Raw genomic sequence first — 12,115 nt, forward strand, 5'->3', positions numbered from 1 at the left:
TTGGTGAACCATCCTCTTTTTTTTTTTTTTTTTTTAATATATTTGTATTGTTTTCTATTCTAACAATTAAGATGTACTTCCCTCTAATTTCGATGCTATACCTTGGTGTTTTTTTTTATAGGGGATAATAACCGTTTTGATTTCTATTCTATAATTAAGTAGTTAAATTAGGTTGGGCCAATTTTGAAAGTTTTCTTTTATTTTATTCTAATGTGGCATGAGTACTAACCAACTTTGAGGATTAATTGATTAAATATATATATATTTTTTTTTTTGGTAAAAAAAAGCTCAAAAAAGTGATCAATGTCCAAAAAATCTGTAGCGATCAAAATAAATTGTCCATCTAATAGAATGCAGCAGGTCCACCCCACTCTATCAAGGACTGTATTAGAAATTTCTACGCAGATCAAGATGGGATAATGTAATTCAGGTAGAGACTTAAACAAATCATAAAAAGATATATCAAGATTATCCTGAAACATTTTAGATACTGACAAAACATTGTCACATGAGAATTTCCTTGTAACAAAGAAAAAAAAAATTAAAAAATTTGATAGATTTCTCTTGACAAACTGCTAAAGGGCTTGATTTTGGACATTAAACTCCAAAGTCCAACTATCCACTAGAACTCTCCTTTATTCATCTTTCTCCCTTTCTCCCTTTCTCCCTTTCTCTACTTTAGTCAGAATTCCATGAAACATAAAATCTTAAACTCCACGAAATCCTAAGCCTCAGAACCATGAAAGTCAATACTTGAAACTTGGAATCGGAGGTTGGAAGTTGCTAGTTTTTTTTTCCCGATAGGTAAGGGGAGGGAAGGATTTTGAACCTCTTGGTAGCAAAAGGCTTTAGACACCACAAGCTACCAAGAGCACTAGGCACTTGTTCACAAATTTATTTGTTGAATATTTCATGAAATCAATCGAAAATAAAAATAGAAATCATATCAAATCCGACCTATATCCCAAGAAATTTGTAACCACTACAAGGGAGGAGGAGGAGGAGGGGACAAGAAATTTGAAAGTTACTGATTATTAAGCTATATCGCCAAAGTTGAAACATGAGCCTCTTTTAGGTGTCATCACTAGGCTTTCACCTTGCCTAAAATATAAAAACAAATTTGATGTTGAGAGTGGGATTTGAACCCACGCCCTTTCGGACTGAAACCTTAATCCAGCGCCTTAGACCAACTCGGCCATCTCAACATTTGGTATAATTTTAATAATTAATAAAATTATCTAAACCTGGCACTTTAGTTCGTAACTTAGGTAACATATGTCATAAAATCAATGGATGGCAGTATGGCACTGCCGCATCGATAACGTGTGTTTATGGAAAAGAAAAGTACACAACGAAAGCGTCTCCACGTGCGACGATGCTTGAGTCTTGATTAGCTTTTTACAGTTGGATTGGAATAAATTCTAACTGGGTCCCAACACAGATCCCAATCCGATTGCAAGAAGAACATCGCAGTTTCATCTCTCATGTGATTACGTTCCCTTATATATTCTGTAACGGCGAAGGCAACGAAGTAGAAGGTAAGAGACGAAGAACAGAAATATCGGAGAGATCGCAGCTCCCTAACCCACCAACGAGTTCTCTTTGTTCCAAGTCTAACAGGTAAATGTTTTTTTTTTTGAAAATAATATTAATTTCCCATGTTGTTTTTGTTATAATTTTAATATATAGAAAATTCCTAGATTAGCTTTCATGTGGATGAATTACTTGATTTATTGAATTTAGTCAATTAGGGCTGTCTGGATCTGGATTCTAGTGTGGGTTAACCAAATTCCTTGAAATCTGGATGAGTTTTTATGTGTATTTCCATGAAAATTCGTTGAATCCGGTGCTTGTTGCGGTTCTGATTGTTTTTTGTTTGGATGGATGGAATGGTGTGCATGTTTGGATGAATTTCGTTTCCTGGATATTCCTAGTTTTTTTTTTCCTCTCCAAAATTTCAGATGGTAATTGGAGCTCTGGTGCCAGTTTGAAGAATTTCGGTCTCTGTTTTAGGTTTTAAAATGTAATGATTATTACGGATGGACTCCTTTCATCTTCATGTATTCTTGTGCGTCTAATTGGGGGGGGGGGGGGGTTGAAAGAATAACCTTCCAGATAAGAACCCAAGATAACCCAACACAGAGAGACTACCCAAAAATTAACAGAAAACCCAACTTCCTCAGATGAGAGGCAAACTCTGGGAAACAATCATTAATATCAAAATTAAGAACCCATGAAAAGGTGGGAGTGATCCAATGGTTAGATTCAAAGTAATTTGAAAATCAAGGAATTCTGAAATCTGAAACCCTGGAAACTGTAAAACTTAAATTAAATCAATTCAAACCACAAGAACTGCAGTAGTTTAAACTAATCCCCAGACTATCAGAGTAATTGACTGGTTAAATTGAAATTAATTTTGAAAATAAAAATTCTGAAATCTAAAATGTCAGAAATATGGTGATTTCTAAGTAGCAGAAATTTCAAGCCTCAAATGGGGCCCAAAACCTGATTGAGTTCTCTCCTAGGTGGTTCTTAAAGTCTCCAAAAGATGGGCCTGATATGGTTATCAGATCGGCCTGCGGTAGCTTAAGAAACCAGGCTGCTATAGGAGTCAGAACAGGGGAGCTGCAAGTCACACTAAGAATACTAAAACAAATTGATTTATCAGGCTTCTTATGACCAGAACACAACCCTTGATCTGTGAATGTAAACTGACAAAGACAAAGAATAAAACTATGACAGAAAACTCAATCGATGGGGATAGAGCAAAACCTGGTTGGAATTTGTATGAAATAGATAAAAAACAAATCATAAATAGAAAAGGTTTCCCACCCAAACTGGATCAGCTTCTCACTGTCCACGACTTCTCACCAAGGCTTCCCACCTGAGACTGAATCGCACAGCTCCATTAACAAATCAACTTTATTAATCTTCATCGTACCTGGCCTGTGTCCTTACAAACTATATTATAAGAGACTGAAATAAAGTCCTAAATTGACTATTACACCCTAGCTTATGGACCAAGCTACTAAGAAACCAACTAACTACACCTTAACAGAACAGGGGAGTTAATCCTCATCAAAACAGAAAGTAGTTATTAAAAGTAAAATAGCTAATGGGTCCACACGGAGATGGGAAAAAATAAAGGACTTAAAACTTCAACAAAAAACTTAAAAATTAACTAAAATTAAACACTAACTAATGGGCTGGAAAATAGCCTTGTCAAGCTATGCTTCTGCTGGGGCTTGCTGCCCTTTTCTTCTGATGGAAACTTGTTTTCAGCTCCTGCCCTGCATCAGCATCAGTGCAGTTTTTACTGTTCTACATATTCTCCGAGCTTTTGTTCTTCATTTTTACTGTAGATTATTATGAACCCCCCCCCCCCCCAACAAAAAATAAAAAATAAAAAAAATAAGGGAAAATATCATCCCCCTCCCCTCTAAGTTTCCTTAATATCAATTCAATACCCAAGTTTTGAAAAATGACAATGCCCTCCCCTACTTTTTAAAGATTCTATCAACTGTTCCCTAAGTGGCTAACTCTGTTAAAATAGCATATGAAAAGTCAATATTACCCTTTTTAAATTAGAGTTAATGGGTGGATCCACCAACCCGACCTTGGCGCACATTAGCACCTTCTCAGTAGTGCACGTTAGCAAATTCCAATTACTTAACTTAAAGAAAACCTTTTTTTTTTTTAAAATTATATTGAGGGAATCAGACGGAGAATATTCCCCATCGTCTTCCCCAAATCGACAAACAGGGAAAAAACCCTATTATGGTTTCAATTCACCCACCGCCGCCCCTTGTGGTGGCCAAAAGGAGGGCCGACAGCCTCCAAAATCATGGGCGAACGACAACTGCTGCTGCTATTTTGGAGATCAAACTAGAAGGGCTACTCGACAGTAGTTGAAGGCTGGTCTGAGATTAGGTTTGGTCTATGCTGATAAATCTCTACATCTGATCCCTATATCAAGAATTGACATATCTTAGAATATATTCATCTCTTTAACTTGAAATTTTTAGAATTTATCCCTTGATATATTATCTCCACTCGATGGGATTCTTAAGCTCATCCTTGAATCCTGAGTTCAAATCCTAATTCTGTTAAAGTGACATACTGATATGTACAAGGGTCTGGGTTGAAAGAAAATAAGGAAGAAGGTAGGTAAGAGATAAGGCAAGGAGATGGAAATGAGAAGCCAAATAGAAGTTGGTGGAGGGTGGAAGGTGAAAGGCGGAAGTTGGGGTGATTGTGGATGGTTGAATGATAAAAGATAACAGAAATCAAATCTCCAAAGCTTAATTTCAGTTTTAACAAGCCAGCGGATTCTCTGTTTTTCTATTTATTTCAGCATGGTTTGATTTGATACTTAAATCTGATTTTGTAACCTGTTCAGCCCCAACTTTTGGGACATCAAAGAGCATCTCCTAGGTAACCTTCGACCTTAGTTTGGTGGGCATCAGATCAACATCTTGGCTGCTATCTGAAATCACCCAAAACCTGCAAATTTTGGATTTCAGAATTTTGGGTATCGTTTTTTGGGGTTTTGGAAAGGGAGTGGGTCACGGTGTGATGATAAATTTGGTTAATCGAAGGAAAAGAGAGATGGGTTCGGTTAGGGTATTTGGAGAAGAAGAAGAAGAAAGGCGGGAAGAAGATTGGAGATGGAAATGAGGGCTTGAGTTTCAGTTTCGTATGGAGAAAGAGAAGGTATTATCCAGTCCAAGAGAGGGATGGAGGAGCTGGGTTAAAAGATGGAAATGGGGTTCGACGGTGGTGGTGGCGGCGGTGGTGCTGGTGGTGGAAGAGGATCTGTGGCGGCAGTGGTGGCGATGATGGTGGTGCTGGCAGAAGAAGAAGAAGAAACGTAGAGAGGAAGAAGAGGAAATGGGGTTTTAGGTTGAAGAGGGTAAAATTGGAATAAAATTACTAAGGGTAATCTGGGGTTTTAGAAAAATTGGATATCACTTAATGGTGTTTTTTAACGGTTAGGGTACGGTTGATATAATCTTTAAAAAGTAGGGGAGGGCATTATCATTTTTCAAAACTTGGGTATTGGATTGATATTAAAGAACCTTAGAGGGGAGGGGGATGATATTTTCCCAAAAAATAAAGAAGAAAAGGTCACTTGCTTTCATGGATTTCTGGGCTAAAAGTTTTTTTAAAGATTACTCTGTTTTCTGTACTTTTAACATTCAGAATTAGACAAATTTGATGGAGACTTAGGTGTCTCACTGCAGCTTTCTTCACCTAAATCTTATGGTTTGATTTTGTCTTAGTTATGAATTTTCTTTTCGGAGTTTTTCTTTCTTTGATCTTCCATTATTGCTGGAAGTTCCTGTTGCAGTCTTACTTGAATGCATGTGCTTCTGTTAACGCAATTGTATTTCACATGCATACCATTTGATTTCATCTGGTGACGAATATTTGCAATTTACATCCATGGAATTGGGGCTTGGGATTGATGCAGATAAGTCACCTAAAGGGCTTATTTGATTGGAAATAAGCCTTGGGATGGATTATATATGTATTGGGCCTTTGATTCCATTTGTTTTCTTTGTAATAGGCCACTTTAATGGGCCTAAAATATGGGTAGAAAGTAAGATAACGGGATTTACTTCATTAGTTTAGTTAGGGTCCTACTGTGAGTCAATTTCTTTCATTATTTTAGTTTTCTAGTCAGTTTTTGTTACCTTATTATTTAAGGATTGGGTTAGGCCTTTCCTTTTTAGTGTTTGAGTTTTCTATATAACTTTGTAAGGGGCTACAGCCTTGTACACGATTTGGTTAATGAGATTGAGAAAAAGGAAAAATAGCTTTGTGTTTTGCTCTGTGAGAGAGTATGGTGAGTGACCAACATATGGTGAGAGGCCATGGGTGAGAAACCCGAGTCTAAGAGAGACTACCCTATCTTTTTCTTCCCTTCTTTGATTTTTTGTTTTTTATTTTATTGTTCTGAAATTTGCTGCAAATTCGAGTTTGTTGCTGGACCTGAAGTTTGCGATCTTCTTGTGGACTGGTTACCACTTGTAACTAGTCTACATTAGGGATTTATAGGCTTAGGCACGTGCCAGGTTAATTGGGACCCTGGAGTAGGGAGCCATAATCCTCAATTTTGATACTTTTGAGAGTGGATGAATCCAAACCAAGGGGAAAGGTAAAGAGGCGATCTCTCCAAAGTCTAAACCCCAAGATTTAAAGAGCTGAAATTAATTAATTTTTCTCTAGATTGGTCTGTTTTTTTTTTCCGGCCCGGGGGTGGGGGTATATAGAAACAGAAAGGAGAATTTCATTAAGAAATAGAAGAGTACAGCAGCCAGAAATATATAGGGCTTTTGAATGAGATTTTGAACCAAAAGCAAAGATTTGTGTTCAATCAATGCCCAATCATGTTGATCCATTGACGACCTTTCCAAAACCTTAAATAAATGGGTTCCTCAATTTCATTCCTAATTATGCTATGTCCTATGTATAGACAAACAATTATGCTCAATTGAGGGGTTCCTGGTCAAGACAAAATCATTTTTGGGCAGGGCTCAAGGAAATCTGATTTAGAGACAATACAATATTGGTTTTCCATTGGAACAAGCAAAATAAGTGAAGCCATGACTCATGAGCTCATAGCATGAACAAGGCAAACAATAATAAAACTAACTTCATTCTTGAAACCCCAGAATTAAATTCACTCACTTTTCTCTCTGTTGCTTTTGTTATTGTTATTGTTTTCAGTTTAACCGCCTGTAACTTTTGTAACTTACGTGCATTATTGATATCTTAAGATGGTCTTCATCAAATGGAACTAGTTAAATGGTTTATTTAATTTTTTTATGGTGAAAATTTTTTATTTATATTTAAAATGGCACTGGATTATTGTTTCTCAGTTCTCACTCATATTTATTTGTTTTAGCTTCCATTATCCTTTTTTTAAGTCTAACTAGGAATAAGACCAAGCATATTCTAATTGAGGCTTAAGCTTAAGCAATATGTTCTTTTCAATTCTTTAATTAGTTCGGGTTATGAGTTAACATTAACCTAAGCCCCTTGGTTGGACTTGGTTTAGCCTTTAACTTGGGCCTATCCATTGAGTTGCCCACTGTTGGATGAGCATGTCCATTAAAAGATGGGATTTATTATTTGAAGTTTAAACCTGTAGGAAGGAGTACCAAAAAGAAAAGAAAAAGAAAAGTGTAGGAAGCGGTTACTTAATTGTGATTGTTACATGTGTTGAGACTCTTTCATCTGTCTGAGATTTGTCTGGAAGTTCATGTTTTAAGTACCTCGAAAGAGGATAGAAAGATGTTCAGACATAAAAAAGATATCTGCCTAGGGAGTGGAAATTTGAATAAAGAATACTAAGGGGCATATCTTTCTCAAACCTGATAAGATTACTCGGATCATAATGTAATTCTAGATGGCTAGAATACCAACTAGAACCAATAACCAGGATCTGCTAAGAGTTGGAGGAATCAGCTAGGTCAAAATAGGTGAGATTCTGAAATTAGGGTTAGGGTTAGATGGAATCTAGGGTTTGATGGTAGGGTTAGTTAAGTTGGTGAAGGGAAGTCTTCCAGTAAAGGTCTTGAGATGTTTTATGGAGGTTGAGTATGTAAACAAAGATGAATATTGAATTAGGGTTTGGATTTCTGGATTTTTGGAAAGTGGAATGAGGGAAGATCTAGGGTTTAGAGTGATCACCTAGGGCTGGGACCAGAATGAGTTTCCCTTATGGTTAGAGGGAAAGATCGAATCTATAAAGATGGGATTTTGATGAGTGGATTGGCCTGGACAAGATTTAGGGTATGGGGAATAAAGCACGGGTATGGGGGAATATTAGGGCTGGGTTTAGAGGATTAGGAGAAGAGGGTTTGGGGGATGGGGTTGTGAACTTGTTAATTTTGGGATCCTGGAACTTTGTAGCAGAAACCAACAACTGAGCTGAATCTTCAAACTATTGGCTGTAGCAGAACTTAAGCAACTTGAAAAATTGAATGCAGATCAATGGAGAGAGAGAGGCAGTGAAGGCTATCTCAGCCTGGGTATCTCACCTTAAAAAAAAAACCCTGGGTATCTCATCCTCACAGCTTATCCCAGGACAGGGGGGGCTCTCAAGACCTCTTAAGTATTTATAGCCCTATGGCTGGAAAAGAAAATAAACTCTAACTATGACTCAAAACATAACTAGGACTCATAAGTGGACTAGGAATACTAACTAGGACTTCTAACTAGGATTCAAACTTGCACTAGGAATCCCAATTAGAATTACAATTCAATAAAAGACTAACTAAAAGAATAACAAATTAAAAATCCTAACTTCAGCCCACGATTTTGCTGCTGGTGTAGGGATTCCCGTACACCTACCCAATGGCTACTCCTTTTTAGACAGTCAATTTACATCAGATCAATATTTGAACTATTCTACACAAGTAAACAAGAAGTTCAAAACCACTTGTTGGTTGTTTTATCCATTTAGATTTATACACTCTAAAACTTTCATCTGACTTAGACAATCATCCAAATTTTGGTGTGACAAGAAGAAAAAGAAATGGTGATGCAGCTTCTATTATCAAATAGCACAAGCACCTTTGAAAAGCTTACTTTGGTGATGGGGGTTGCACTGTCTTGGACCGACCCAAACCCATTTGGGGTATCCATGTGAAGATGAACCGGGTCCATGGGTTTTTAGGTCCAGTAGGATATTTAATTTCTTAGAGTTTTTTATTAGTTGGGATTTTATCTTGTAATCTTTCATTTTAAATAGACTACTTAGTGTTAGAGTCCTTTCCATACTTCAGTTTTAATAGGCTAATTAATAGTAGAGTTGATTTAGGAATTTATTTTTTAGTTTAGTAAGCAATTAGGAGTTTATTTTCTGGGTTTTATAAATAGAGATGTAATCCAACGATGGAAGCAGATTGGATGAATTAAATTATTTTGAGTTGGACTTCCTACGTTTGTGGAGCCAATGGAGGCTGTGTAGCCTGCCTTCCCCCCCTCCCCCTCTTCTCTTATTCATCTTTCTTTATTCTATTTTCTGTTACTGTTCCAGTACTCTGATCTGGTGCACATCACTACCATCGGTTGTGAGTTAATTTCCCCAAACCCCTTCTTTCCCACAGCTTTAAGCGTAGGACTACCTGCCCTAGGCAGTTTCAGCCTCGGAATCTCAGAACCAAAGTCTTTCCATGTGGAGAAATACCAAACTAAATCAAACTTGATCTCTGTTTTACCGCCAAGTATGCTTCAGAAGCTTGGTTTCAAGTTCTGGTTTGATCTTTTGAGTTAATAAATGCTGCATCTAAGATGATAATTCGTTGAGATGCTTACCCTGAAATTTCCATAGGATTAGGATTCCTATGTGTAAGATCTCTTCTTCGAACCAGAATTCCCCTGCTGTTCATGTTTGAGTCATGAGGTTGAAGAAGACAACATTCCTTTCCCCTTTGCTTCTCGGTTCCTTATCTATTAAATCCATTTTCCTTGGTTTCCAATTATACCCCTAGACTTTAGGTTAATTCATCCTCAACCCATATTTTACCTTTGATTCCAAGATTACCCTTCTATTACAAATCCACTCACCCACGTCTGGTTCCCTTTCTATTGTTGGTTGAGTTTCATTAAATTTCGATACTGACCTCTTCTAAACTCCTGTTTATTTACAATTCTGCCACCCCTTTTATGGGCTTCAACTTATTTACTTAATTGCGACCCTCCTAGTAAACGTTGATTTATTTACGGATTTGCCATCAACCCTCTTATTTGAGCCTTCTATTATTTGGGTGGGCCCATAAGCAACCCAGTAAGGGTTATTCCAACCCGGGTGTGCATTATTTGGTCATGTTAATCTCGCTAGAAATCAGGTTCTCTAATACCAAATTTGATTAATCCGACTATTTCGAGGAAACTGAACTCTTAAGGATGTTGATGAAATTTAAATTAAGATGAGGTGGATACCACTGAGATGCAAGTAAATATGGGTATTTGGTGTTCTTTTTTCAAGGCTAATTGCAATGTCCCTGCATGGCTGTTTTCCTTTTCACGTGACAATTCACTTGGCATTGAATAATAGTGAATTACATAATCTTGCCACACAAATTCCACAGTTATGATATCATGTTTTTAACCCTCAAAGGGCTCGATTCAACCTTTTATTCTCAGTAATTGAAGCTTCTTTTGTCCCCCCCCCCCCCCTCCCCCTTTTAACAGCCTCAAACTATAATTAGTAGTGAATTTTCTTTTCTAACATTCAGAGATAATCAAAGTATGTTTTTGAATCTAAAATAAATTTGTTAGCTTGGAATATAGTGCATTTAACTTCGTGTTTTTTTCTTTCCTTTATTTCCTCAGTAAACAAGGTCTGAATAGAAATGGTTGCAAATGGTGCGAATCCCCCAAGAGGCAGTGCAGCAGCAACTGCCAGCATGCGAAGGCGGAGGACTACCGGTGGTGCCAGTGCAGCAGCAGGGGCAAGTGGGACAATGCTCCAGTTCTACACAGATGATGCCCCAGGGCTCAGGATTTCACCAAATGTTGTGCTTGTAATGAGCATCGGATTCATAGCCTTTGTTTCCATCCTTCATGTCGTAGGAAAGTTATTCCTTGTGTCCAGAGAAGCTGGGAGGTCTTAAGAGTAACAAATACAAAGTTCGCTTACTTTCAAGTTGTAGGTAGGAAAAAGTATTCCAGTTCATATGGATTTTGTTTTTGGCATGATTGATGCAGGAGCTTGAATCTTTTATGGTTTTACTTTTAGTTTACAAACATCAATATGATAGTGTAGAATTGGTTCTCTTAGCCCTGCAAGTTGTGTTTTTCTTTGTTGGCTTCCCCTGTTGCGATACTGTCCTTAAAGTTCTGTATTTTGTCAAAGGTAATAAAATTACAAGATCTCACAAAAATGGGTTTTAGTTTACCAGATGGACAGAGTTTCTCTCCACCCATGGTGAATGGGATCATTCACCAAGGGGTGGGAGAGGGTGGGAATGGGTATCGGGAGGGTATTTTTGAACATACTAAAACCTTAGGAGGGATTTGTGAACCGTAGGATGGTGGGTGAATCATCCTCTATGGGTGGAGGAAAACTTTGTCCTTACCAGATTACCCAGTCAATTTTTAGTTTCACAAGATTACTCAATACAGAGATGGGTATTACAAAACTACCCAAAACAACTACCCAAAACAGTGTCTTTGAATATGGTACCCCTTTGTATATCTATGCATTGGACAATTTTGTCCCACCTTTTGTGGTCTGCCCCTCATCTCCAACCGACGGGGACCTTCTGTTGTAACTGGAGCGCTGCTGTGCGCATCGTGTGGTGCAGCAGTGGCCATGTGCACATAGTGGGGGCTGCTGTGCGTACAGTGGGGGCCGTTGTGCACACATGGTCGCTGCTGCGTCGCACGATGTGCACAACAGCGCTCCAGTTACAGCAGCGGATAAAAATTCAACCGACCGCCCTTGAGTCTTGACAGCATGGAAGGACTGCAGGATTAATCGAGTGGCCTAACCATGGCACCATGCTGAAGAAGGCCAGAGGAGATGGTGGACTTTCAGGACACAAATGCCGTCGATGGCTCCGTCTCCAATGTAAGCTTTTGGAGTGGATCTCCCACACACCGTCTTCCAAGTGGGGAACGCTTCCCCTTTCTCGGGACAATGCTGCGATGAAGCTCAGCCGTAGTGGGTGGAATCGTTATCACCTTCAATTTGCTGCCCGCTCCAATTCCTCACAGAGGAGCGGTTCTCCCACACCATGCTCTCAGCATCTCCCAGCCCATGAATCTTGTCATCAATAGCCATTAGACTACGTCTTCTGCACAAGAGCGACCATTTCCATCTCTTCTTGTTTTCTCACCCCTCTTTCTGCTTGTTTTCTTTTTCTATAGGAATGTGTGCTTCTCTCTCTCTCTAAATATACTTCATAGACATGACACTGTTCTCCCATCGACTGAAAGACGTCACTTTGGATCCGCATTCAGCCACCATCGATTGAGCTCCTGCTGCCAATGCCCTACAAAAGATTCATAACCAACGATGTCTAATTCAGTACGCCCCACCTCCACCCCTGCAACTCATCCCCACCCCTGTTCTTCATCCTAATCCATCACCACACCT

General features: G+C 38.5%; 1 protein-coding gene and 1 non-coding gene across 2 annotated transcripts; one reads left to right on the forward strand and one right to left on the reverse strand.

Annotated features, from left to right (window-relative positions):
* Positions 1 to 1,124: 1,124 nt before the first annotated feature.
* On the reverse strand, positions 1,125 to 1,205 carry TRNAL-AAG. The gene has a single exon. It is a non-coding gene; the product is annotated as a tRNA-Leu (tRNA).
* A 285-nt stretch (positions 1,206 to 1,490) lies between these two features.
* Positions 1,491 to 10,750, forward strand: LOC122663769 (protein transport protein Sec61 subunit beta-like). The gene is made up of 2 exons (XM_043859411.1): positions 1,491 to 1,611; positions 10,345 to 10,750. Exon 2 carries the CDS (start codon positions 10,368 to 10,370, stop codon positions 10,626 to 10,628), a length of 261 nt encoding a protein of 86 aa, XP_043715346.1. The 5' UTR covers positions 1,491 to 1,611; positions 10,345 to 10,367; the 3' UTR covers positions 10,629 to 10,750.
* The last annotated feature ends 1,365 nt before the right edge of the window (positions 10,751 to 12,115 follow it).

The sequence above is a fragment of the Telopea speciosissima genome, chromosome 6 (genome assembly GCF_018873765.1).
Source record: "Telopea speciosissima isolate NSW1024214 ecotype Mountain lineage chromosome 6, Tspe_v1, whole genome shotgun sequence".
NCBI classification, from domain to species: domain Eukaryota; kingdom Viridiplantae; phylum Streptophyta; class Magnoliopsida; order Proteales; family Proteaceae; genus Telopea; species Telopea speciosissima.

Bases quoted from the DNA above. Each gene is read 5' to 3' on its own strand.
- LOC122663769 (XM_043859411.1), top strand. From the start codon at position 10,368: ATGGTTGCAAATGGTGCGAATCCCCCAAGAGGCAGTGCAGCAGCAACT.